The sequence below is a fragment of the Neltuma alba genome, unplaced genomic scaffold (genome assembly GCF_004799145.2).
Source record: "Neltuma alba isolate B1F8T4 unplaced genomic scaffold, ASM479914v2 tig00012198_pilon, whole genome shotgun sequence".
In the NCBI taxonomy this organism is placed as follows: domain Eukaryota; kingdom Viridiplantae; phylum Streptophyta; class Magnoliopsida; order Fabales; family Fabaceae; genus Neltuma; species Neltuma alba.
The window spans coordinates 22,142-49,545 of NW_021636738.1; the positions used below are offsets into that span (position 1 = coordinate 22,142).

General features: G+C 36.4%; 3 protein-coding genes across 4 annotated transcripts; 1 reads left to right on the forward strand and 2 right to left on the reverse strand.

Annotated features, from left to right (window-relative positions):
- Positions 1-1,740: 1,740 nt before the first annotated feature.
- On the forward strand, positions 1,741-4,617 carry LOC114724782 (protein SRG1-like). The gene is made up of 4 exons (XM_028911234.1): positions 1,741-1,989; positions 2,347-2,591; positions 2,664-2,988; positions 4,173-4,617. The coding sequence occupies exons 1-4, from the start codon at positions 1,741-1,743 to the stop codon at positions 4,437-4,439; spliced, it is 1,086 nt and encodes a 361-aa protein (XP_028767067.1). The 3' UTR covers positions 4,440-4,617.
- A 1,876-nt stretch (positions 4,618-6,493) lies between these two features.
- On the reverse strand, positions 6,494-12,481 carry LOC114724781 (65-kDa microtubule-associated protein 6). Of its 2 annotated transcripts, none has more exons than XM_028911233.1 (12): positions 11,799-12,481; positions 10,645-10,848; positions 9,640-9,894; positions 9,078-9,293; positions 8,803-8,958; positions 8,552-8,711; positions 8,318-8,469; positions 8,026-8,113; positions 7,879-7,952; positions 7,719-7,793; positions 7,134-7,480; positions 6,494-6,981 (listed from the first exon to the last, which is right to left on the reverse strand). In XM_028911233.1, the coding sequence occupies exons 1-11, from the start codon at positions 11,871-11,873 to the stop codon at positions 7,148-7,150; spliced, it is 1,788 nt and encodes a 595-aa protein (XP_028767066.1). In that variant the 5' UTR covers positions 11,874-12,481; the 3' UTR covers positions 6,494-6,981; positions 7,134-7,147. The 2 variants fall into 2 exon arrangements, with proteins under 2 accessions (XP_028767066.1, XP_028767065.1); XM_028911232.1 differs by having other exon boundaries at positions 6,494-6,979; positions 7,130-7,480; positions 11,799-12,478.
- An 8,565-nt stretch (positions 12,482-21,046) lies between these two features.
- Positions 21,047-25,146, reverse strand: LOC114724783 (cyclin-J18-like). The gene is made up of 10 exons (XM_028911235.1): positions 25,021-25,146; positions 24,870-24,946; positions 24,646-24,745; positions 24,447-24,545; positions 24,344-24,361; positions 24,202-24,272; positions 23,957-24,083; positions 23,787-23,847; positions 23,026-23,118; positions 21,047-21,092 (listed from the first exon to the last, which is right to left on the reverse strand). The coding sequence occupies exons 1-10, from the start codon at positions 25,144-25,146 to the stop codon at positions 21,079-21,081; spliced, it is 786 nt and encodes a 261-aa protein (XP_028767068.1). The 3' UTR covers positions 21,047-21,078.
- Positions 25,147-27,404: the final 2,258 nt, after the last annotated feature.

Consider the following 27,404-nt stretch of genomic DNA (forward strand, 5'->3'; position numbering starts at 1 on the left):
AACACGACCTTTCTAAGCAAAATAACATCTTTTAATTTGCCACTCATCGTTTTGCTCAAAAAAAAAAAAAGCCACTCACCCCACGTTGCCGAATTTGACAAAATTTATTATCTGTATATGTTTTGAAATTCTTTCTCATAATTAAGAAAACAAAAATGAATCGCTGAATATTAAAAATTAAAAATTATTCAATTTTATGTGTATTAATGCAATTATTGTCTAACCGAATAGAAATATCTATTTTTTCATGATATGCCAAACACACTCAAGTGATTAATTTCATCCACTTTTATTCTCATTTACCTTCTAATTTTCATTAAAAATATTTTGGTTAAAGTATATGTTTGGCCATCTAAACTTTATACAAATAAGATATCTTTTCCGTTTTTAATCCTAACATTATGAATCTCAAATGCAACTTTTTGTATCAGTCATTGTTACGTTTAAAAATTAAACTCAATATATTAGCATTTAAAAATATTTTGTCAATATTTAAAATTTCAACAGCAGTAATATTTGTTAATAAAACTAATAATATTAGGGCAGGAAAACTGAAAATATACTTTATAAAATTAAAGGATTAAAATAAAACTTTCCGTAAAGTAATCAAAGGACAAATTAAAGAAACAATGTTGCCAAATATTTTGTACGTACAAGCGAGACCGACCCAAGTGTCGTGCAATCTAACTATAGGGAGAACTACTAATTGTGCTGTTTTAATTTATTTCCCTATCTGAGAAATTTCCCATATCTTTAATTTGAGGGAAATTGTAGGTGAGCTTGTAATTAAAACCCCTCAGAAAAGTTTAACGCAGTAAGCTTGTGAAAACTTGAAGTTCCAGGGGATCTTGTGAAAACCTGGCGAGGTGAAGGTGATTTTAGGAAACCTACTGTTTCATATGTCAGCTGAAACCTAGACGTGTCGGTAAGCATAAGAAAACTTTCATATATATGATGCACCATTGAGTTTGAGATTAGATAAATAAAAAATTTTAAGTTGAATTGCTGGTGAGATAATTGAGAAAACTCCTTGTTTTAACTGAGTCTTAATTTATTTAATTTAGTTATGAGGATTCTCAAGGAGACTGTGTAGATAGTGTGATGCATGCAAATTAAATTAGAACAAATCTCTCCGTTTGAATACCTTTATATTTTCAATCTTATCTATTAATCGCTTTCGATCTGAACTTCTAAATGTTCAGCCAGCTAGCCAATTGTTTGTCAATGAACTATTATTTTTTTATGCATCCCACATTCACCCCCTCTATTTTATATTAATTTATGTCCAAACCAGAAACATTGTTAATTCATCTAAACCAGAAAAATTAACAAAAATGTCATATTAAATAAACAAAAGTATGAAAAGTCTATGCTTTACTTTTAAAGATAAACTTGATACATGTACACAACCCTCTTACAAAAGTTGTTGCATTTCGATCGACTTTAATTAGACAAGTATGCTAAATATTCAAGAATTCAAATGCAAATTCTCCATAAACTTGGCTATATGTGGAATACATACATAGTACACATGATTTTATTCTGCGGCATTAAATATCCTTGAATCAGCGCCTGACAAATTGGTCAAACATCAGTCAATCCACGAGTCGCTTTACTAATTTTTTAACCTTCGATATTTGGCTGGGTCCAAAATTAACACTCCATAAATACCACTACCATTCTGCTATAACCTATCGATCTCATGTGTACGTGTGCTGGCTAGCCAGTTTGCTTTTACCAATGGCTAACGTCTTTCGGAGCACTGGTTCAGTTCTTGGGGTCATGGACGACATGGCAAGGACATCCCTTAATAGAATACCCCAAAACTATGTTCGACCCGAACGAGAACCTCTAGCTCAAATCGATCATTCCACTCCTTTGCCAACCATTCCCGTACTTGACTTGAAATGCTTCTTGGATTCTGCAAATGATAGAGACACCCAACTTCACGACTTGTTCTCAACATGCAAGGACTGGGGTTTCTTTCAGGTTAATTTTCACAATTAATTTGATCATTCTTTCGGGTTTCTTTCCTCTAGAGGCTCAGTCAATTTGATCAATATATATATTTTCATCCTCCATTTTCCCTTCTCATCACTTCAAACTCATTAATTATTCCGGTTCAGTATTGATTGTCCATAACCATAAAAAGGTTACCATTAATTCACCTAATTTGAAATTTCTTGTCCATGCATCTTACAGTGAGCTCCTGTCGCGCTCTTTCTAGAGTGAGGATTTCCGTATCTAAAATTGCAAGCCCATTGGCTTTATACGTATACCTCGCCGACATGCTTTTCTCGGCATCATCGTTAAGGAAATTTCGTGCTATTTTTTGGATATATGCAGGTGACAAACCATGGAGGGAGCACTGAGCTTCTCGGGAAACTGAAAATCGAGATCGAGAAATTCTTCCACCTCCCCAGTGAGGAGAAGAAGAAGTACCAAATCAGACCAGGAGATGTTCAAGGCTACGGAACTGTGATCAGATGTAAAGATCAAAAGCTGGACTGGGGAGACAGATTCTACGCTGTGATCAACCCTCTTCGTAGAAGAAAACCATATCTGGTCCCAGAGCTCCCTCCATCACTCAGGTTTGTTAATTCAACACAACATTTTAAACTGTAACTCAACATTATATGACAGTTTGTCATACATATTCGCAGGGATACTCTAGAGACATACTTCACGGAGGTGAGGAAACTAGCGATGGAACTTCTGGGACTACTTGCGGAAGCCATAAAGATAGAGATGAGGGAGGTGGAGGAACTGTTCGACGATGGGATGCAGTCGGTAAGGATGACATATTATCCGCCATGTCCAGAGCCAGAGCTGGTAGTAGGGCTCACACCACACTCAGACGCGACAGGAATAACGATTCTTCATCAGGTGAATGGAGTGGAAGGTCTGGAGATAAAGAAAGATGGGGTTTGGATCCCAGTAAGCTTCCTCCCAGATGCCTTTGTAGTTAACGTTGGAGACATCATGGAGGTCTGTTATTGTTTTTTAGTCCTTCTCTCTTCCACTTTCTCACGGTAATTTTTTTTAAAAAAATGAGAAGCACGTGGTTTATTGAATTTAGCCCTAGGTTTGATTTTTCTTGCATTGAGTGTTACATTTGACACTTATCACTTTTAATATAGGAAATCATGCTTTTTTTCCGCGATACCCACTTCATCCTGACGTCAATGATGAACTTTTCTTATTTCTTTCGAAAGCCACCAAGTTTCAGTTGAATACAATTCCCACAATGCCACAGCTTTTATACATGTACTCCTCCGGTCCTTAATATAGGACCCAATTGTTGAGTTGGTTTTGGTCCTAAATATAAGACCCATTTCTCATATTTATCAATTTTCTCTAAATTACCTCTATAGATACTTCCTCAACCATAATCAAGTAAAAGAGGAAGAGGAGGTATTAAAAAAGATGATTATGGTGTTTTAGGAAAAATGTGTCACATTTTTTATAATTAACTAACTTACCTAACTTCCTTAATCTAATCAAATTAGTTAAATGAGTCTTATATTAAGGATCGGAGGAGTATGTTGTTGATATAAAATATGAAGTGACCATGAGTTCATATTTTTTAGTATTTCCATAATAATTGAATAACTGGGCCGCCACCACGATAGAGCTTTCCCCCTATATTTAATATACACAGGACAATGTTGTCGTCTAGCTCAGATAGTTGAGAGAGTAGAGATTTGAATAAAAAACCCCCAAGTCTGATATTTTCTTTTGAGTACAAAAGATGAAGGAAGACATTCCCACTTATTTTCACACTTTTTAATCCAGTGTTCAGGTAATCAATTCTTAAGAAAGTCGTCAGACCCCCTAATAGCTCAGATAGCAGTAAGTCTGATGAGAATTCAGGTACTTGGTGATTCTTAGTAGTTTATATATACAAATCTAGCTGATGGGTACAAAGTATGCTCATCACTCAGTGAAACAAGATATTCACGTATGAATGCTCTAAGGAATGTAAACATTACCGCTTCAATTATGAAAGTAGAAACTGAAGAACCAAATTAAGCTCGTTTCTTCTTTTGCTTGTTTGTAACCTATCTAACTAATTTTTTAACTACCCCCTTTTTAATGTCCATGACCTACCCTCCCTTATTCACCGATATGATTTTGTAATGATGATTCTTTTGGGTGAGTCTGATCTGCAGATTCTCAGCAATGGGGCCTACAGCAGTATAGAGCACAGAGCAGCAGTGAACAGAGAAAAAGAGAGAATCTCGATTGCCATGTTTTTCAACCCCAAGTTTGAGGCAGAGATTGGGCCTTTCAAAAGCTTGATAACTCCTGAGAATCCTCCTTTGTTCAAGAGGATTCTCATGGAAGATTACTTCAAAGACTTTTTCTCTCAAAATCTCAATGGCAAGTCCCACTTGGAGAGGATGAAAATCAAAAGTGGAGAGCAATCAAACACTTGATGCCCCCATATTTAGGATGAAAGAGATTTAGCTTTAATAAGTCGACAGTCTGATAATCCATATATGCCACGTTACTGTAAAGGAGTAATCATTTTATGTTTGATGAGCGTATTCAGAGGGCCTTAATTTCCTGGTAAGTATGATGACCTCTGCTAGTTGATGTTACGCTGGCGAATGTGTGTCCGATCTATTTGTTTAATTAATCACGTTATAAATGGTAACTTAATTATTTGGGATCACAGACTTAGTTTAATATTGATGCTTTGTGGGGCCACTTTAAATTTATTTCAAAGATGGGTAATATTAACTATTAAGCGTGCTGGCTGTGACGTGTGGAGATCTCATTTGTGATCACATTAAAAGGTAGTCAAATCCTTAATCAGCCTCTCACAATTGATCGAGTATGATAACCTACTGAAAAAGAAGAGGCTACATTCACCATCACGCGTCAGCTCTGTTCTCTTTCTCCGTCATCTCCTTCGGTCCAGCACAGCTCTGAGAATATTGGGGAATAATTAAGAGCAAGAAACCAGTTCGTATTTTGCAAACTCCGTTATCCAGACAGTGGAAGGTGCCCTTGAGCAACTTGTACCGAAGCAATCTTACACTATATTTGATCATCTTTCTAATATGAGTATATATATCTCTATCTCCCAACGGCAAACGTATATATTCCATTCGGATCTCTCCTCGTGGCAGCATTGCTTGCGAATATAGGATGCCACGTAACGAGAGGATATAAGAAAAACAAAATATTACCTCCAACCCTAATTATAAAACTTTGTTTGTAATTTATAAAGAAGGTCTAATAATTATAATTAGGACTGGAGGTAGTACTAAATACTCCTCCCATCTTTAATATAAGACCTAATTATTGAGTTGGTTTTGATTAAATATAAGACCTATTTCTCGTATTTATTAGTTTTTTCTAAATTAACCCTATTGATACTCCCTCGAGTATAATTGAGTAACAGAGGGAGAGAGGATATTAAGAAAGATGATTATGAAGTTTTAGGAAAAACATGTCATATTTCTTATAATTAACTAATTTATCTAGCTTTTTTAATTTAATCAAATTAATTAAATAAGTCTTATATTAAGGATCAGAGGAGTACTTACAAATCATAGAAAAGTAAAATGAGGCAAAACAGGAGCAAGTGCCAGTCAAAAATTTACGTGAGAGAACCTAATGCGAGGGGCAAGGGGGGAAATCCCAATTGATGCAAGAGGCAAGGAGGGAGAAATTTTCCGATGAAAAACACAGTTTATAATGATTATCTCATTTCTAGGAGGAAGGAAATAATGTGTATATATAACTCTTAAAAAACCTATCTTCCACGTTACAATCAAGCCGTCGTACTGCCTTCCAAAGCCTTTCCTTTTTTCCAAAGTGGAACGCAAGCATTCGCCTTAAATCACGCATCCAATTCAAATATCCTCGTAATTTTGCTCGTCCACACATATTAAAACTTCTTTCATTGGCCCAAAATAATGAGTAATTTCGTAATTCGACAGCTTCATAGGTCTGGTAAAACTGAAGACATGACAGAACGCCCCGACCAGCAAACCATGAAACATCCAAACCCGATCATCAACACGTCATTTTGTTATCATTGTTGTCCCCAGAGATTCTTATCCATACTTTTTTAAAATAATTGCTTAAAGATACATCACACTGGCTGCGGAGGACATAGCATACTCGGACTACAGAGCCATCCACCCGTCAACAGCCTCAGTTGTCCTCTTCTGACTTTGGACCCCTCTTGATCACACTTTCAGCCTCAAGAGGATTCGGTGATATCCGGCATTTACCCTTTTTTTTTTTCCCTGATTTTCTTTTAAAAGGCTCACCGCTCAATCCCATCTCAAGACATATCGGAAACAGATCCTATAAAAAAGCTTCTAGCATGCTTAAAATTATTAATATTCATTTGTTAGTCCAACGATTGGCATGCTACTTGATAAACCAAGTCTGTTCCATCCAAGAACCCTACGGCTGCATGTTATATTTGGCCATTGGCCCCAAAAGCAGAAATAGTAATAAATCCACCGAATGAAACTTCCTAATTCCCAATCCAGTAAACCAAGGTCAAAGCCGGGATCATCAATAAGGTTGTGGTGATCAGAAATAGCAAAAACACTTTGCATGAGGCATATCACATAACTTTCCTACGATATGAATCCTATTAATAAATCTCAGCTCCTACATAAAATTCTTACCATCACACGGGAAAAACATATATACAGGTCGATACATAGACGATGGAACACAAACAAAACCCACAACATTATACGCGGTCAGTAAAGCTATCCTAGTTCAGATGGCAAGAGGAGTCCTGAACTGTCCCTACGAGCATCGATCGATCAATGCTTCCCAGAAGCTTGATCATCTTCAAACCATAAACATCCAAATCTGTGTCCTCAATTGCCAGTAATCATTGCTCATGTATATCTCCGTTTATTACAAGCACATAACTGTATACAATCCTCATATTCACAAGGTTTACGCTAGGCACGGCCAAGGAGATAGTATGCGATCCCTGGACAAGCAAAAATAATTTTGATATTAATTCCAGGTCTATCGGTGGACATGTAGCTTTGGATTCTCAAGGACTTTTTCACCAGGACCAAGTCGTTGTGAATAACAACAATATAAGGGTTCAAACAACGAAAACTGAAGCCTGACGTACCTTGTCTGTTTTCTTAAGTTAGCCCTGGGGAGGGGATCCAGGCTCCGAACCACAGAGAGATGCGTAAGACATTGTATCTTCTTTAGAGATAGCCACAAAGTTCAGAGGAGCAGTAGACAATCTTCTCATCTCAAAATATCCATTTTGGCGTCCAGAGTATGAACGCGGTGTAAGAAGTTCAGATGATCCACTTCCTACTGAGTTGCGTCGAGGTGTAGGAGTCATTGACCCATTGCCATTGGACCGATACCCATTTGTCTTCCTGAAGCTGTTACTTTTTCTTGGACTAGGTTTGGACCCATACATGGCTTCCTTTTGGTTATTGAGTAGATCTTGCAGCTTCTTTTGGTCCTACGAGATTCAAGAATATTCACACCAACTAACTATATAATGGGCAAAGGCATAGGATAAACACGAACGACTTTCTCATAGAATTTGATAATATTCCATTTATTATCATGTGTAAATGGGTTGAATAAATCAATATTGCATACTAAGTCACCATCTGATCACTATGTTCAGACGTCAATTTCCGGATAACAACAAGGGTTTATGTGAGATGTCCAGTGTTGATAAATTAGTAACTTACCCTGGATCTTCTCTTTTCTTCTTCTTTCTGTAGTCTGGTCAACTTGTAATCCTCCAATATAGACACCAATCGCACCTGCATATATTATCGTCATTCATGTTCAATGTCTTAAAAGAAGTACTGCAGAAAAAGCAATAAGTATTTAAACTTCAGGACTCACCCCATCATAAAGAAAATGTGTCTTCTTTTCATCTTCCCAGGCTAGTGTTTTGTAGATAAGATTGTCGACCATTGCTGAAAACAGAATACACAATTACCAATGCTCCAAAATATCGTCAACAACTTATAGGCTATGATGAAAGCTTACCTGGTATTTTGCTTACAGTCACTCTTGCTCTTTCTGCACGTTTAAGATTAATGTGAGCGCCTCTTCCAGCATTGTACCGATTATCATCCTGAAAAATCATTGGCATCCTTAAGAAAACAAGCTAGTTGATCTAACAGTAGTTTTGCTTCACAAACCGTATCATTTCAATAATATTTATTTGAACTGCAATACTTATAATGTATAATGAGTTTTTTTTTTTTTAAGTGTAATTTGGTAGAGAGAAGACAAACACAAAGAAAGATGGCTAAAAAATAATGAGGGTCCAAATTACTTGATTATAGTCTTCAAGCCAATTCTCCTCTTCACAGGCAGAAAGCCACTTATCTATCCTATCTGTGACTTCTTTTCTGCTCAAAGCCTCATCCTTCACCTTTGTAATCTGGGCCTCAATATTTGCTAATAGTTCAGAAGGATCAACTAGGCCTGTGAAAAAAAGCAACCTTCAGAAAGGTCTGTTCTTTTCAAATTAATCTGCAATAATCATGGCAGGAACCAAGAAACAAACCAGAATCTATTAATGCGCTAGATTTCTCAGCAGCAGTGCTTGTATCAGGTTGAATATGAGTCAATCTACATATTTCTTCTAGCTCTGACCGCCTTTTCAAAACAAGTTCCTTCATTCGGCTTGCTTTCAGCTTCGCTAGCCTCTCCACTTCTGCTGATGCCTGTAAAATTGCATATCAATCTTGGTCCCCTACATCTAGGGATTAAACGCCAAAAAAATCAATTGAAGGGAAGGGAGAGAAGTACTGAGACCTTTTCTATCATTTCTGGGGAAAGAGCTCCTCGATCTGTGATTTCTGATTCTGAAGATCCAAGAATAGAAGTGATACTTGAGAAACCGTTCCTCTCTTCTTTTGATGAATCCATCAAATTCCAAAGTTCAAACAGTTTAGCAACAATATCCTTCAGCTGCATTTTCAAAGATACTTCAAAAATCAAAGATATAGGAGAAAAGGGCCAAAAAAAAAAAGGAAGAAAAGGTTAGAAAGATATGAAGAAAAAAATTAAGAGTGGTGCATATAGAATACCTTCCGGATGCGAGCTTTCCTTTCTGCTTTTAACCTCATAATGGTATGCTCCAGACCTTCCAACGTGTTATTACTAATATTAGTCGATTGTTCCACATCAGTCCCATGCAAGCTTGGATGCACATCACCCACTGTCTGGCCAAAATCTAATCCAAGCACACCACATAGAGAATGCACCTCGTTCACATATTGCAAGACCTTATTAAGGCGGTCAGACTGCAAAGAACAAGTCCAGTAAATGCATAAGCATGTGAGAAGTGGAACAGCATGGCAATCGATAGGTTTGATCTTCACACATGAAAAAGATTCCACCCATTCCCACCCCCCCCCCCCCAAAAAAAAAAGGTCCGACTTGTATATCCCACAGGAGGGGCTTTTAGGACAAAATGAGTGGTAGCATTAAAATTTGCAGCTACCATAGTAATGAAGTGTAATGGTAAAGGAGGTAAATAAACAAAAGGAGTTGAGCGGATGGCATGTGACTATTAACCCCATCAGAGATTATTTCCTTGAATCATGATCTGCGGAAACTACCTCAAGGAGTCTCAAGAGTCTTCTATACCTTCTCTTTTTGAAGACTGCGAAGATGTGTTTGAAATTCAGTAAGTCTTCTAAGGGACAGATCCTGTTCAACAAGCGCTGATGTGCTGATGGCAGGATGGTATCCAGAAATTTCGCCGCTTATCTTTTCTATTTGAGCCTTTACATCAGCAAATTGTTTCAGTCTTTCCTCATGTTTCATCTTCAAATCTTCAACCAATGGTGAGACTGATGCAAGTTTTTCCTTCAGGGATGAAGATCTCTTCTCCATCTTGATCTGTAAATTTCATCAGACGACCAGATAAGGAAGTCAGATCACACAAGGACATTTTGCACCCTCTCAAGTAAAATTCAAGAAAACTTGCACCTAAAACAATATTGCACCGTCTAAGATGCATCTCTGATAATGTATACTTTGAATCACGCTAAAACTAACTCAGTTCTGACACACAGCCCGGCCAAGCATCTATTTTAGAAGTTTCGCCATTCATACAACATGAAACAACAATCATATATAAAATCTTCAACATAGCATGTTATTCACAAGTTGTAAATAGAACAGCTCATTTTTCAAACTCTGCAAAATGTACAGGAAACCCGCCTAGTTAATAAAAAAACTAGTAATATTTTTTATGCCCAATTTTATTCCGTTTCTCCCTAAACCTGAAAGGAAAAATGCAAAGAAAATACTAACTGCAACAAAGATCCAATTGCTCAACATATATGGATCTTAATGCATGAAAGTATTTGCATGCCTATATTCATCACCAGAAACATGATCAGGCATATTTTGTGACTACCGCACTAAATGCTACCTTATTCTTTCAAATTTTTTCCCTCCAAAATCCACAATTCCTGAAAGTTCACTTTTTGCAACACCATCTTTAGCTGAGCACCATTTTCTGGTGTCTTTTTCCTTCCATAAATATGCTTTTTGACAGCCAATTACTTAAATGCTGGACATTAAGAGGATTTTTTTTCTGTTTTTACTTAATGGATAGGATCGAGTCAAGGATGGTCATCTTACCGGTGAATGCATATTAAGTTCTCCAAGAGCAGCCATTAGTGTTGCAAGCTCTGCTTCCTTGGCTGCAACAGTCTGATGAAGGCGTGCTTTGGTGTTGGCAGCCTCATCAACCTTTCTCCTGTAAACTTCTAAGCATTCTCTCTCAAGTTCCAACAACATGCGGTCTCTATCCACTTCAGTTTCTCCAATATCATTCCATATTTGCTGCACAAACAATGCAAGCAATCAACCCACATAACATGAGAAACTAAAAAAGCAACAGAAGGAAAAGGGAAAAAGAATAACAGAAAATGGGAACATTGAAAAAAAAGAACTACTAAGATATCCTAGTCATTAATCTCTCAATCTCTATCCCCATCTCTCTCTCTCTCAACTAACTCTCTCTCTGCTACGCGTGTGAATTCATTTTCGGCTAAGCGCAGGCAAGAGATGTTCTAGAAATCGCAAGGCCTGGCTTCCCACTAATGTGATAACGTTTAATAAAAATTATGTTAAAAAAAGGACCGAAACAGAGCACCTCAAACTCTATTAACTGCAATGTAAATCGTTCCAGTCATCATTTTGGAAACAGGATCAACAAGCACAAATTTAGAAAAGAAAACATCTGATAATAGACGAACTGCAAAAGAAGAAAGCAAAACCAAGAATTAATGTGGAACCCAATGATCTAAATCATAAGAATTGCGATTAGAAAGTAACCTAATTGTAGAAAATCCATTTCAATTATACGAATATATTTTACACGAGAAAACACTGATCATCACGACAAGGGTAGCCCCAAAAAATTAAAAGAAGCGTTCTTAGCCTAGTTCTTCTCAAGAGGAAAATAACAGAACAAAGCCTCATGTCCCCTGTATAAAAATAACCAAAAGAGACCCAAATGTATGTCAACTTTATAAGATATTATGATTCATTATGGACCAAAAAAGTTAAATAGAAGGGGAAATAAGACATCATTGGGGAGAGAATCGCCACGAAGGAGTAAAACAATAGGTATCGAAAACAAATAATTAGAAGCAAGTTCTTCATCGAGGAGAACAACACAATTCCATGTCTTCTCTGAAACCCAAAAAATCCAGAGACTTAGAACACCTGGAGTTTACTGAGCAAACCGTGAAGTCAGAGCAATGACAGAACAAAAGAGAGAGAAAGACCTCAAGTTCTCTGAGCAGAGCAGCGCAGGTAGTGCTGTTACGGAGACCGGTGGTAGGATTTCCAATGGTCAGCATTATTCAGAAGTCTCAGCTTCTCTCTCTTAAAATCTTTCGCTCTGTGAAAGTAGAGCTGATATGTGAAGGGAAGCCACCAGTAAGAGCAACACCCGCGTAAACGCCAAGAAGGCAGCGCAAGACTGAACTACAAGTTCCTAGAAACAGAGCCTGGTAAGGAAGAGCCTACGGAAATCTAAAGACGAAGCAAGAAACTCGGTGGGTAGTCTAGGTCAAAGAAAGGACAAAGACCAAGAAACATTTGGTGCTTCCATTGCTCCAAACAAGCTCAGTTTAACCAGATCTAAAGCTCGAAGAAAAACTCTCTCTTTTCAAATTCTTTTAGCCAAAAAAGAAAATTTCAGAAAAGTTATAACAGGATCTGTAAAGGGAGGAGGAAGAGAGAACATGGGGGTAAAGTTGCTCAGTGGGAAAAAATGATTGTCATGATTATTATTGTTCTTGTCGGATTAGGTTAGTAAGAAAAAGCTGCAGCAAAGCCAAGAGGCAAAGAAGAAAGGATAATGCTTTCTTAGGGTTTGGTGGTTGGCTAAAATGCGCCGATGTAGCAGGTAAAGACTAAAAAGAAGGAGTTTTGTTTCTGGAAATTGTTGGATCTGCGCACATTAGCCAACAAGTGGAAGTGGGTATTATTATTTTCTCTCAGTTTCTCTCATGGAAGTGTGAGAAAATCTGCAGAGTTGTTTCAGGGCAGGGGTATATGCCCTCCTTACCCTCAAAACGGAGCGTGGCATCCACCGCCCAATAAAAGTAGAATTTCAGTGCATGACCTGATGAAAGCGCGTGAACAGAAGCCTGGAGATTTGACATTGTAGTGACTCAAGTAGCTGTTTTGACGTTGAAGTTTTAGTAAAAGGACAACGGAGAAGAAGATAAATAAATGAATAAACGAAAAGATTAGTAATTAGGAATTTGGAAGAAGAACTCTGCAATATTCTCAACATGCGTAGCTGGGTAAAAGCGCATCGAATGAATGAATTCTTTAATTAAAAGTTGTTCCTTTTGGAGAGAGATTCTGCAGAGGAAGAAAGGTGCCTTGGTGCTTTTCCGTGCTAATTAATTTTACTTCTGAACGTGAGTGATAGAGTTAAGAGAATACTAATAAGTTTTATCTGCAATCCTTTTATGGAGTAGTCAAATTAGAGAATTTTTTCAAAATATTGAAGTAATAGAAGCAATTAAGATTAAGATTTAGTTCCAAATAATCTTTCATTAATTTTTTTAAGGATGTAATATAATTGTGTCTCTATCATTCAAAATAAGGTACATCTAAACTTTCTTTCAGGTTAAATACATACCATGAACAGAAAGAAAATAAATTAATTAGACGAGTTCATCATTTGAAAAACTCTCTTCCTATGTGAGAGCTGAGAGGTCATCGGCAATAAAATGCGCCTTTTTTAAATTATCTGACCAGATATTAATAAAATAAAAAATGAGTTTTTTTAAGGAGCAAAAATGAGGTTTATTAGGGTTGTTCTCTCCAAGCAATGCACGTTTCGAAAGGCACAGTAGAGGGAGGGATTTAATTACATAGATGTCGTCGTCATGAGTCAATTTAAAAGGAGAGTTTTCAAGGGTTAAATAACACCCAATTTGGTTAACAGTCTATTCCGTGGAATAAAAGTTGTCACGCCTAAATTTCATATGCGTCTTAGGAAACAAAGCAGAGTAGCACCAAAAATAATTTCAAACTCCATATAATTAATTAAACATATGTGTCGATATCATGGAATTTCGTGTTTTTTTCCATTTGCTGATGAAAAATAAAGAATATTTCTTTTTCTTTTTATCGGCTCAATATCAAGGAATTGACAGCACAGATCCACTAAAACCATATATAGTAGTTGATTAATCTCTTTGACATGGAGTCCTGGTTTCCTTTATTCACCAACACGCCCTAACTTCACACCTAATTGCTTAGCTGTAGGGTTGTGATTTTTTGGCCCTTGGTGTTGAAAGTCAAAACCTGTCAGATGTCAAGTTTTGTTCTCCTCATCATGGTTATATCAGGAGGATATCTCCAATTGAACAAGTTCTAGTAAACTGGGATTTCTACGGATTAAATGACACGATAATTGTCTTTATAAACACAGTAAGGTGTCACTTTTTGTAAAGTTGAGATATCATATATGAGTATGAGAGGTAAAGACATCCCATCAAAGAGGGGGAAAAAGAATCTTGCATTAGATTGGTGATATCATGATTCATGATCAGTTTGTTATTCTCTTATTTTATCGTTGTTGTGTTCATAAAAATTTAGTACAATAGAATTCATCATAATTGAACAAAATCTGATATTTTGCGTTCTTTCCTCCCTGTCCAATTCACTCGCAGTTTAAAATGTCAATCTTTACCATTACTCTCTGATCTCCCTCCTCTTTATCCCCACCAAGGCCTGCCAACTTTTGAAGCCTCCTTTAGCGAGTGAGAATATTATCTTAAATTTAGTGGAAAAGTGTGGGGGAACAACTTTAGTTCGCAGAAAAGGAGCATTAATACAATCTATTCAATCATTTTTACGAATCTATGAAGAATCATTTTTCTAACCCATGATCGTCGACACTTGCTTAAAAATTTTTACAGGACTCTTAAAATCAAGCTCTGTGTATTGTTGAGTGAGCGTGTGTTGTGTGCGTGTATCAAGATCTTTAATCCTCTGTATTTGGGATATAAATCACTCATCTTGTAATATGTGATGGAAAGATATGGTAAAGTTTGGTTGTGGGTCACTCCAATTATGATGATTACTCATTGTATATAGGAAAAATTAACGGATGGAGATAAATGGACTCGTCTAGAAAGATATCCACTGTTATTTTTGTGTTTTTATGAGTGAATAGATATATATATATATTCCTGTCTATGGTCCAACTCATCAACCATGATTTAAATTGTTTTAAAAAAAGATTTCACGGGAATAATAATATAGATGATAGAATAGTAATTGTGTCCCAGCTAGCCCTGCGTGCAGTATAATACAAATACCCAAAATGGAAGACTAGCCACACCAAACAAAGAAGCAAATCATTAAAGATATGTAGCTTTCAACTTTATCATGCTCGAACAACTTAATTAAGCCGTTAAATAGCAAGATTATTCTTGCTAATAATGGGGTAATATAGATTTCGGCATCAAGCTATATATGTATCAAGTATATGATGCCCGGATGTGTAATCATATAAACTGAAATAACTTTATATAACGTATTGAAAAGTTGAGGTCAATATTGATTGAAGCCAAAACTCGGTTAGAAAATCACCACAAATAATGAAAAAGGCTTGGCTTATAATTAGTGGCAGCACCTGAAAAGATTGGCGGAAAGCAGGATGACAGATAATGGGTTGAAGGAGTACTAATGAAGGGGCAACTTGACCTAATGTCTATATATCATATCTCACACGGAAACGCATATATAAGGGTTGACGTATATCTAACTAACATAATTATCTAAATATAAATCACTTATCCCTTAAAGCGAAGCAATTATTGGTTTGTTGGATTAGGTTTCACATCAATATAATTGATTGCTCGATAATAGTGACAGTATGTGATCCTGATAAACATGTATTATCATCAATTAGTATTATATATCATCCTTCTATTATTTTAATCCTCAAATGAATTCATATAACACATATCAGGCAATAATGCATGGATGGCAGAGAGAGAGATGGTAACTACCTCCTCTCTTGGCTGAATGGAGAAGCCTAAAGTAGTGATAAGAATCAAAGGCAAAGACAAAGTAATTATTATTATATAGAGAAAGGGGGGTGGGGGTGGGGGGTGAGTAACCTCGAATTCTCTGAATGATAAATACATAATGGACCCCTCTTCTCTCCCCTTTCGATCCCCTTCCCACTGTTCTTTTGCACTCTCATTACCGCAATCATACACAGAAGAAGATGCCCTCTTTATTTTCTCTCACACGCACGCACGCCCGTACACCGAGTTATCTTCATTAGACCAATATTTATTTACCAATTATATACGTATTGCCAGAATCTAGCGAGTGACGTGGTTATATTTATATTCATTGCTTGTTATATTATGATTTATGACTTAAAAGTTGGCTGCCCGCTCTCCTCCCCTCTGCAAAAAGATAAAGAATGTCAGAAAAACTGTATCACAAATAAGTTCAATATTTTGAGTTCATATTTGATATTTGTCCACCTGACTAGCTTAGGTTGTGTAATAGAGATAGACGAAGGCAAGGGTATATTGTAGAGTATCATTTGATGAGTGTCATAACATACGAGCATACGACTGGCGAAAGAAATCACATGGGGCCCTTTTTTCTGTTTAATTCTGTCTTTTCCTCTTCCATACAGATAGAACAAGAAGCCAAACCTACCATTGATTTGATTTTGATATTTTAAGCAGGACTTCTTCAAATTCAGGGCCTTGGCTTTGGAGATGAATTATAACGCTCTGCTTCTCGGCGTTATCCAAAAGTGACAATATTTCATCAATTGCACGGGCGTTCTTATATATTTTACATCATCATTTCTGTCGGAAAGTTACTCAAATTCTCTCAACGTTCTTTCAAAAGCATTCATAAAAATAATTAAGATATTTTTGCCATTAATTTAGTATGAATCACAGCCGAGTATTGTTCCCCGTTTTATATGGCATCATTGAGTTAGTTTACGTGTTGTCACATGTGACAGATATATCGGAGTCTTCAAAGTAACGTTATCCAGTCATGGCCACTGCAAAAGAAATATATATATATATATACACACAAATATAAAACAAAAGCAAGTCAGTGGTTGACAGAAACAGATATCACTGACACTATCATAGCAGTTTCCGGGTTATGAGAAGAGGGGGACAAGGACAAGCACAGAGCAGAGTGACACTTACCACTGTACATAAATTAAAAACACGAGAGAGAGATGCAGCAAATTATGACATGCACATGGAATTCTTTTTTAAACAAAGTGATAATATATTATCTAAATATACATGAAAAAAGTAAGAAACACTAAAAAGAACGTCTATTTGATATACTTATTCTGGATTTCTGGTATTGCGTGGGTCATTGTAATTCACAACAATTTTTCTTTTGGGTTTTCCGTTTTGCAATCATCTCAGCTTCACTGTTGCGGAGCATGAGTAGAAGATAGAAGAAGATGCTTTTGTTCGTGTACATGTGTGAATGATTGAGGGTGAGAGAGAGATCCAGGGAGGGAAAGAGAGGGACAAGCAGAAGGGGTGGAGAAAGGGCCTGCTAGTGAAATTTATACGTACTACCTCCCCTCTCTCTCTAAGGTAAGAGTTGGTTGAGGTAATATAAGAGCTTAATCTATTAATTTGTCCCATTTTTATTTTTTTAATATCTCTATTAATTGTATATGTTAAGAGAATTTGTATTATAAAATAGTTTCAATACAAATGATTTAATAAAACATTTAAGAAAACCAGAAAATATTTTTTCATAAATAATCAATTTAAATAATTTTTTAATCTGTTAAATTAGTTAAATAAAATTTATATTAAGAATCAGAGGAAATTCTTTTTAATCTCGATTCCTTCATTCTTAAATTTTGGCTCCTCATAGCCATAGGTGGTATAAAGGTAAATAATGGCGCTTTACATAGGAAGGGTTCACAAGCTTATAATTACAAGTACCAAAAGATAAGAAAATATACTTTTTCATTGAAAAGAAATTAAAGGGATATTGGGGGAGACATTTGCACCGTTGTTTTGCGCTCGTGATTGTGGGGTACTATGCGATTAATATAAATTATTAATCCAAAGTGAAAAACTAACTCAAAGAAAAAAAAAAAGTAAAGAAAAAGGCCGTGTGTGGGCTTCTTATATTGGAATCATTAGCCGACAATATCGAATATAAAGCACCAAATCATATTATGGACTTGCTTCAGCAGTTGACATGTATCATTAGATTTAATTACTCACCAAATAGCAATCATCACCATACGTAAACTAATAAAAAAAGGTTTATTAAAGCAAGAGCATCGTTATTTATGAATATCGCTTTCTTCGCCCACAGCAAACTTTCCTTTCACATATCTCCATTTAATTGTATTTCACGTGGCTCCTATTATGTAAAACTCTAGGCCATTAATATCTCACATAAGTTTGGTTTCATAGATGATGATAGTCCATATATCTTCTAAATCTTTTACTGCAAAATTCTCACAAACTTCAAAAAGTAGAAAACTAAGGAGTACGAAAAGAAAACTAATGAATTTTATAATTATTTTATTATTTGCCTCAATTGCTTTGTTGAATTCCGTCTCAATTTTGCCACAAACATATATTTTACTTCTTTAATTTAGTGTTCATTAATTGATCAAAGCTAGCTGGGTCGAAACCGGCCCCTTTCTTGTGGGGATGTGTTATGAACTATTCATTTTAATTAATTTTGTGCGTAAGAGCCAGACATGCTAAAAGCTTTATGCAAATTGGAATTAATAAATCAATTACGATTTTTTCTTTTTATAAACATCAGTTACGTACAGGGTGCTTCTTAAGATTTAAATGTTCAAAGCTAGTAGTTGTGCTTTGCAGTTGCAGGTCAAAGAAGTGATCATCATTGTCAGTTGGGTCAAATATCCTCCAAAAGGGCAAAAAAAGAAACTGCTGTCTGGTGGCTTCTCATTTATTTATTGGGGATGAACGTCCTCTTATGGCGGATCATTTTCCTTCCGCTATGAATTAATTATAAGGGAAAATAAGTGTTTAATTAATAAAATAAAATATAAAAAAATTATATAGATATATGATAATGAGGTGTTTTTGCAAGGTTTTTAATGATAACACACTGAGTAATTATCACAGCTGCATATTTATGATAGGAATATGAGACTATTAGTTAAACTAGAACAATTCATCGCCAGTTGGTTGAAGAGCTCAGTAATATCAATAACTGAACATAGATTCTTTAAAAGTTTTATCAAGAGAATTTATTCCCCCTTTTTTAAATTCTTCTTAGGTGTAAAGCTAGATAGAAAGTGTATAAAAAATTTAAAAACTCTATCTAGGAGACAATTATTTTTTCAAATCGTAATTTAGCATTTCCATAGTACTCTGAAAACATCCAAGCTTTTGACAGTCCAGCATGCACGAGCCATATGCCCCTGCCAGACCGTTGAGAGATTCTGACAACAAAAGTTGTTAATTAAGGTATGATTATTAGAGAGAACGGTATAATTAATTAAAATAATACAACATTAATGATAGGATAACTTGATGACATGTGTTCCAACTCATCCCCTCACTATGCGCTGGTATATATATTTTTCTAACAATTTCATGACTAACGTCTATCAACGGTGGGGACATTATAAAACCAAGGGAGCATCTGATTCGTCTATCTGATTTTCAACCTTCAACCCATGGTTCATTGTTTTTCCTTTTCTTTAAAGTTTTGCACTGTTTCGTGTATGTATATGTCAAAACATAGACGTCTGTGTCACAATATATATAGGACGAGGAAAAGTGCCTATATCTTAAAGGACACGTACGTATTGATATATTTCAAATTGAAACAAACCAACTCAAACTTTCGATCACATTTCATTTGTTTCCATGCGTCAAAATTATTAAATCATGTAATTTTCGATCGAGCAACTATTGTTTTATGAGATCTTATTTTAGTTGCTGATAGTGCGCGAGTTAAGATATGAGATTTAATTTTATGTGTTTGAATGAGCGAATATAATAAATTATGGTCCGAGGTGCGGGGACACCCTTCTTAGTTACCCATCAAATGGGGCACTACTTGTCACTTGTGAGTGTGACAATATCACATGATTTTCTGCAAATTGTTGCAGGTGCACACATATATATGGAATCCCCCTAAATCCCATTTTGTGTTGCCATTTTCCATAACAGAGAAGGAAGATCATCAAACAAAGAAAAGGACACATTCAAATATATAGACAGACACATGTTAAATAACGCGCCTCATATATGATGTGGCACTTTCTTGCGGCTAATATATATATGAATATTGGCATATATATCTCTTCAACCAAAATGTGTATATATGGTACCTCCTGGGATGGTAGAATCCAGGCATCATAAGCAGTCAGAAAAGTACTCTCTCCTCTTAATGCACGAATGGGTCCATCTCATTAATAATTCCACTCATTATTCAGTGAATTTTCAACAGTTAATTATCCTCGGCACATTTGCAAGATCTGGAAAACAGGCAGTGAACTCGGTTCCCCATGGATGTAACTCCATGATCGGATTAAATTCGGACCACTTTACCAGCTACTAATGTCAAATGAAAATAGTTGAACGTACAGGAGAGTCATATGTAACTGAGATATATATTTGGGTTGGTGAGAAAGAAGATGGTGGTGGGAACAGCTGTTGAAATTTCAAAACAACGAATTCGGAAGAAGGATGTCGTTTATCAGCAAAATGGCTTCTATCATTAGTGCCGATGTGGGGCGAGCAACCCCACGCAGCATTTGGAGAAAACTTTTGAATATGTACTATCGTTAGCTCCGATCCCTCACTCTTGTTCTCTTGCGACTGAAAATGAGATGGCATAGGATCTTTAGTCTAAGGCGTGAGGTGAAGCAAAAGAGGAAAGCATGACAGGGTTTGTTAGGTTACTCCTTTAATCTTATTTACAAGGGACAAAAAATGTGTTTTTTTTTTTTTTGGTTCCATCTATAAGTCACATATAATTGTACATTTTATTTATTATTAATAGGAGTGTAAAATTCCTATTAAACAGGAATAACGTCAACAAAATATTAAATTTCAAGACGGAGTAAATTAAAATTTTGGTTTTCTTTAATTCGAGTGAGATATAAGTAGGAGCCAAGGAGTATATAGTATAAAAAAATAAAAGCATTGGCGAAAACAGGGATAGCGGGTAGGTTTGGTTGTGTATGGTAAGTGGCAATTGCAGTAAGCAAAAGAGGAAGAGATGAGTTCGGAATTAAGGGACCGCCTTCTGCTTTAATAAATGATCATCGCACCTGATTGGCCCTCTCTTTCCCCCTCATAAATGCTTCATTATTACATGCTTTCCTTTCTTTGGATCATCGTTGTGGAGTGCTGTTCATATGTGAACAGAAGAGAATAACAAAGAAACCAATTGTCAATTAGAACTCAGAAGTTGGGTCTGTCACACGTGGATTGCTCATACCATATTGCAGAGTAGTGACTTCATTTCTTCTATCTCGGGTGGGCTAATTATTCTAGTTGCTTACATCTACAATGTAAATCCTTGAATTGAGAGAGAAATGTTAACGAGATATCGATTTAACCAACCACTTTTTGAGACCCAAAAGCAAGATTAAAATGTAGATACTTGTAGCAATCAGCATGATTTGGTATCCAAAAAATCTGTGAAATGGGACATCATCATGTAAAAAATCATGAGTATTAGTGGCTTATAATTAAAATTAGTCTCGCAAATCAAGATATATACGTCTGTATTTGGGGTCCACAGGTCGCTCTCAAGTCTCAACCCTTGGGGGTCTACAAGTGTTATATATTTATATATATATATTGAAAATGAAATTTTTAAGGATTGAAATCGGAGTTTTTTTTTTTTGTTGACCGGATTGAAATCGGAGTTTGAATTGTATTGTAATGTTGGGTTCGTGGTCAATGACAGCTCAAACGAAAGTGGCACGGGGAACAAGAAGGAAGGAAGGATGAGGCCTGAAGGAGGAAAGAGGGGCTTTTGTATTGTGGTGAGACTCTGAGATAGGCCACCGACAGGGGAATCAAACACACACACTACCGCACAGCCAGAGGCATTTTAGATTGGCACTCAATTTCAAAGGATCAGATCATTGTCATCAACAGTGCCTCTTTTGGACCACCCCCTTCATTCACTATTTGTGTTTGTACAGGAAATGGGTCAAATAGTCAGCATACGTGGCTGTACATTTAATTTACCCATGACCACACTTCTTTCTTTCTTTATTATTAAAAATAATAATAACTAAAAGTGTCTTTTCAACTTTTCATAACACTAATCATCAAAGTATCCTGCTTTTTTCCAAAAGATAAGCAAAACGGCTCAATTTTCAGCAAATTAAATCGGCATTAGAACTCTATGAACTGTTTTAAGTCATAGAAGGTTGTCTCGGTGTTAAGCTGGTTTGGTTTCAAACGTTATCTGGTGAATGAATTTAAAATTCGATCATGGATACATAGAAGGATCTGATCTGAGTCAAGATAAAGTAAATAAATAATGAACACCAGCACTGTTTACAAATAGCATTTGGAATTCAAGCTTTAGCAGCTTCTTTCGCCAGACTCTCAGGAAATAGCTCCGATCGAGGAATGTGCTTAGTGTGACCACCAATATATTAGTAATTGGGCCTCAAGACTGTTACCCATGGCCTTTCAAGCAAAAATATAAAAAGGAAATTGGCCAAGGACAATCAAAATTGAACCGGCACTCTTATTAGAGGTAAAACTGGTGCTTGGATTGCTGGATTTTGCCAGGAAATTGGCTTTTGTAGTGTTTTAGAAGCTGAGGAATGGGCAATATATAAAGGCTTGAATCCGGCTTGGGGTTTTGGATTCCAATGCGTGTTACTTGAATCAGACTCCAAGACTTTGATTACGCAACTGAGCAGTAAGGAAAGGAATGATAATTGCAGCTTAATGTTCATCAGGATCCGTGAGATGCTGAATCTTAATTTGGAGGTCCAGTTAACATATATTCCGCGAGATTGCAACAGGGTTGCGGATGCTATGGCTAAAATGGGTTTATCCCAATCTTATTGATTTGATAGTTGGCCAGCGAATCTGAAGGCTTTGGTGGAGTCTAAGTCCAGGTGCCATAATGCTGTAAGTAGCTAGTTTCCTTTTGGGCTTAGCCCTCAATTGTACCCCAAAAAAAAAAATTGAGCCGGTACTTGCTACGTATTCCCCTCCAAATCCGTATCCAAGTCGTATGGTACAACCACCGAAAAAAAAAAAGACATAATAATGCCAAAAGTACTTTGCAGTAATGGTGGGAGGTGGCCAATGTATTCTCTAATACGTGTTTTGGTTTGGAGTATCTGTCCCTTTTAGGCCATTGATCCGTTAATCTAACTTGGCAGATTCCAACACTACTAATCATTGATATATCATGGTTTGACTGAGCTAAAGTTGAAGACATCCAAAATGATTCAACCTTTTGAGGCTCACTAACCTTGTAGGTCAGAGGAAGGATCGAGTACATGCTTGAGAATGTCCCTCACAATTTTTATGATCTCCTCTTCTGTATACGAAGTTACAAACTTCACTGCCAACAGAATGCTTTCGTTAGTTTCCAGGTAGTTGGAGTCTGTCTATGTAAGTCCATAAATTATGTTCAAAAAACAAAGAACAAATTAACAATCTAGTTTTATTTTACTTCGAATTCAGCCCTCAAAATATCAGAGGATATGGTTTGTTAGATGTGAAAGTAACAAGCAGGGGATTCTCATAGAACTAAGAACAATGTGAAGAAAATAACAGTAATCCAAATGCCACTAAGACGTCAAAATATCTCAAAGCGACACATGAAATCAGGGAAATCCTAAAATTGAAGACCCGGGAATTGCTCAAGGGGCATCGGGCATCAGAGCCACAGAAATGCAACATGCGTCAAGCAGAGGGTTTTTACAGGTAAAGATGCTTTTCTACTCCTCTCTAAGCTAGTTTATACACCACTTATATGAGGGACAACAGCCAATATTGAAATCAGTCGAATCTTCCCTAAAGGATATAGAAGTTGCTAACATCAAAGGATTCCCAGACCAACGAAAAGGAAGCCCCTTCTCTAAACATCTATCAGTAGGGTAACTTATAAGGACATTCGTTCATGAAGAATGAGACTGGGGAGCATTCGTAAATATTAAATGATAATCATTTAAAATAATATATATTTTGTCAAAATCAGCCAACAACATCTAGATAAACCTTTCTTACCCCATGGAAGAAGTGGAAACTCCCACTTCTGCTTTGGGACTGTGATCAAATAAGACGCAACCTGCCCCAAAAGAAAACAAAATAAAAAGGAAAAGAAAAGAGAGAATAACTTGCCGAAAGTAAATGTCGTTAAATAACTGGAATAAGGAAATAACCAACGAAGAAGATACCAAGATTGATGCCGCGAGAGAGCAAGGAGACTTGTAAAGAAATGATGTCTTCTTCTTTTCATAGAGAAGATCCATAATTTCCATACATGCTTCGAAGTTGATGAGATCACCAACTTTGGCCACTCTCCTTCACTCCAAAAGATGAGAATTAGCAAGCCACCAAAAAAAAGAAAGAAAAGGAATTAGCAAATAGAACAAAACATCTGATGTACGTATATAATATCTATCTTGTAAATGTGACTCACTTGATCTGCACCCACAGCTCTTCAAGGAACAAAAATGCAATATTTGTTGTGCCAATCTCAAAGTTCAACACCTTTGGAAGTGCCAAATCATATTAGCCAAACAATTCAGAACAAAATACCTGGCAGGTTTCTCAATTTATACCTGCATGAAGAGCACCTCCTGCAGATATCAATATCAGTTATCAACCACCAAAAATGTAGATCATTCATAGTCGGGAGTTTCATAGTTTAAAGAAAGAACTTACTGCTTCGAGGAAATCTCGAGTGGCAAAGTGTTGGTCCTTGATGATATTGTTAGCCAAGGACTTCAAACATCTCACAGAAAGCGGATGAGAATCATGTGTCTGCATAGCTTGACTTAGTGTTATAAAACGAATTTAAAGTTTACAGTAAATTAATTACGAAGGGAAAAAAAAATCCACTAAGAGAGGGCGTAAAACGCACTTTGCTTGAAATCCACACAGAAATCAGCCCAAATAACTGCAAATTGCTCTCTGTCACAGGACGCAAGAGCCAGCTTCTGGTGTTACCAGCTTCCATGAAACTTCAGAACCGCCAAGTATAATGTAACAAAATCAAGGAGCGAATGGAATTACTATACGAAGGGGTAAACTAAAAGAATCCAAATCGGTGATCGAAATTGTGAGAAACAGGAAGAGGAAGATCACCTGCGCAAAGAAATAAAGAACCGATCAACGAACAATGACAATGCCGAGTATTTGACAATGGGAGCGACTTCCAGTTGCTACAGGAGAATAAAAATTTGAAACGAATCACACCGAAAAGGAAGAGAGGAGGGTGAGGGGAAAGAATGGTTACTTGAGCAGAGTGGATAAGGAACTCAACCAAGCGAAGACGCTCATCTGCAGAGGGCATAGACAGAGCTGGGTTTGGGGAAGCAAAGCAGGAAGAAGCGGGAAGGGAAACCACAGCAACTGGCGTCATTGTGCGTTCATATAGGCGGTCAATTGTAGTTGGATTTAGCTCGGATTTATTAATATACAAATAAAAGAAAAAAAATTAATACTACCTGAGTCCTTAGTTTATAAGTCACTCTAATTTAAACAAATAAATTGCAGGAATCTAACTGAAATTGATCTAAAGTATAAGAATTTAAAAATTAATTTTTAATAAAATATTATGTTTTTATTTTAATAAAGCAAAATTTGAACTATTAATTCATGTATCAGTGAGATTAGAAATGATTGTGATAGATAGAATTCACCCTTGCAAAGTTCTAGGCACTTTTTAAAAATATTATTATTAAATATACAATAATATGATGAGTAATGTTTTATTCCTATAATCTGAAATTGAGGTGAAAAATGTCATACAAAAGATGGAAATTCTATGAAGAAGAAAATTGCGCACACTCAATGATACAAGCTAAATTTTTAAAAATTGACATGTACTTTTATATATATATATATACTCTTCCGGTCTTTAATATAAGATCTATTTAACTAATTTGATTAGATTAAGGAAGTTAGGTAAGTTAGTTAATTATAAGAAATGTGACACATTTTTCCTAAAACACCATAATTATCTTTCTTAATACCCCTTCTCCCTCTTCTACTTGATTATAGTTGAGGGAGTATTCATAGGGGTAATTTAGAGAAAATTGATAAATATGATAAATTGGTTTTATACTTAGAACCAAAACCAACTCAAGAATTGGGTCCTATATTAAGGATCGGAGGAGTATATATATATATATTTTAATGCCGCGTAATTAATAAACGGTAAAATCACAATAACAAGGATTTGCTTTAATTTGGATACTCCGCATACGCCAAGAAAAGGCAATTATTGACCAGATATAGACCTGGCCACGAATTTTCTTGCCTGTTCATGGAAACTTCATATGAGATCCGATCATGACGGGAGAAGACCGAGTCAAGAGGCACTTCCTCTTTGTCGTGGATGCGTTAACTATATGAGTCCATGCTTGAAATCTTGTGCAATCAAGAATTTATGAACTAACAGGCTGCAGATAACAAAATTATACAATGGCCGATGACGCATCGAATATTTGTGCAGAATGTGAACGAGTGTTCAAGCGTTTCGATGTGAATAATGACGGGAAAATATCACTGGCAGAGTTTGAGGAAGCTCTCAAAGCATTAGGGGCAACTTCGCCCGAAGAAATCCACAGTCGAATGGCGGAGATCGACAAAGATGGCAACGGCTATTTTTCCCTGCAGCAGTTAATAGAGTTTCAGCAAGCTAACCCTTGCTTGATGGCCGAAGTTTTTAAGAGGCTCTGATCTTTGATCTTTTCTTGCTTTCTTGTATGTTAATGAGAATTATAGCATCAACATCTTGTAATGACCTAAGTTCTTTCTGCGTCCCCCATCCTCGTCATTTCTTTTTTATTAGCAACCAGTACATATCAATATGGAGTTTATATTCAGCCGTAGCCATGTTGAAGGAGGCCGGTTGATTTGGAGAAATGTCGGTGCTAAAGAAATGGCTTCTTCATTCTATGACTTGATTACTCTGTCTTGCATATTGAAACTGTGATCCTGTCCACCTCTGATAAGCACATATTGACGTGAGGCTGACCCACAACAGGAGGAGCATTGTCCTGTTATGGTCAATAATTTGATTTCAAGAAATTGTAAGAGAGATAAAACAAACGAAGATGAGTGTGTCCAATTGCAATGTGGATAGTGATGTACGATATGAAACCACTAAGGGAAATCACATGATGCATTTTGTGGATGTACTTTTACGAGCTGCCACCATGTCTTTAGGATAGGCCTTTTCCTCATCTCTTTAGTCATCATATTCTTATATTACGAATCAAATGCACGATTGATCTCGAAACTGTGATACTTATAAGCATTAAACTATTAGCAGAGGCAAGCGAAGGGTCCGAAAGAGGAACTCTATTCATAGTATATTTGACTTGTTGGATGGATCCCAATGCAGAATCCATGAGTCAATTGAACTATCTACCTAATAGTGTAATCTCATGCATTAGACACAAGCACTGAATTTCCATTTGCAGTTACTTATTTGTTCCATGTTAGCGTGCTGTTGGATGCGCAAGCTCAGAGACACTGTAGGAACCAAGGCTTGCTCCTCCTCACTACTGGTGACGGTGACCTTACTGCTGCACTTGGATTCAGTTGTGGTGGATCCACTTGAAGTCGAGAACTGTACTCCACTTTTCTTCATCTTTTCTAAATTGGGTCACT

Excerpts from the sequence above, each read along its gene's own strand:
- LOC114724781 (XM_028911233.1), bottom strand. The coding sequence starts at position 11,873 with ATGCTGACCATTGGAAATCCTACCACCGGTCTCCGTAACAGCACTACC. Across the intron at positions 9,895-10,644 it reads AACTTAATATGCATTCACCG|ATCAAGATGGAGAAGAGATC; the intron begins GTAAGATGACCA and ends TGAAATTTACAG. Across the intron at positions 7,481-7,718 it reads AAGAAAAGAGAAGATCCAGG|GACCAAAAGAAGCTGCAAGA; the intron begins GTAAGTTACTAA and ends TGAATCTCGTAG.
- LOC114724783 (XM_028911235.1), bottom strand. The coding sequence starts at position 25,146 with ATGACGCCAGTTGCTGTGGTTTCCCTTCCCGCTTCTTCCTGCTTTGCT. Across the intron at positions 24,746-24,869 it reads TTCTTTATTTCTTTGCGCAG|TTTCATGGAAGCTGGTAACA; the intron begins GTGATCTTCCTC and ends GCGGTTCTGAAG. Across the intron at positions 24,546-24,645 it reads CTGTGTGGATTTCAAGCAAA|ACACATGATTCTCATCCGCT; the intron begins GTGCGTTTTACG and ends CAAGCTATGCAG.
- LOC114724782 (XM_028911234.1), top strand. The coding sequence starts at position 1,741 with ATGGCTAACGTCTTTCGGAGCACTGGTTCAGTTCTTGGGGTCATGGAC. Across the intron at positions 1,990-2,346 it reads AGGACTGGGGTTTCTTTCAG|GTGACAAACCATGGAGGGAG; the intron begins GTTAATTTTCAC and ends GGATATATGCAG. Across the intron at positions 2,989-4,172 it reads ACGTTGGAGACATCATGGAG|ATTCTCAGCAATGGGGCCTA; the intron begins GTCTGTTATTGT and ends TCTGATCTGCAG.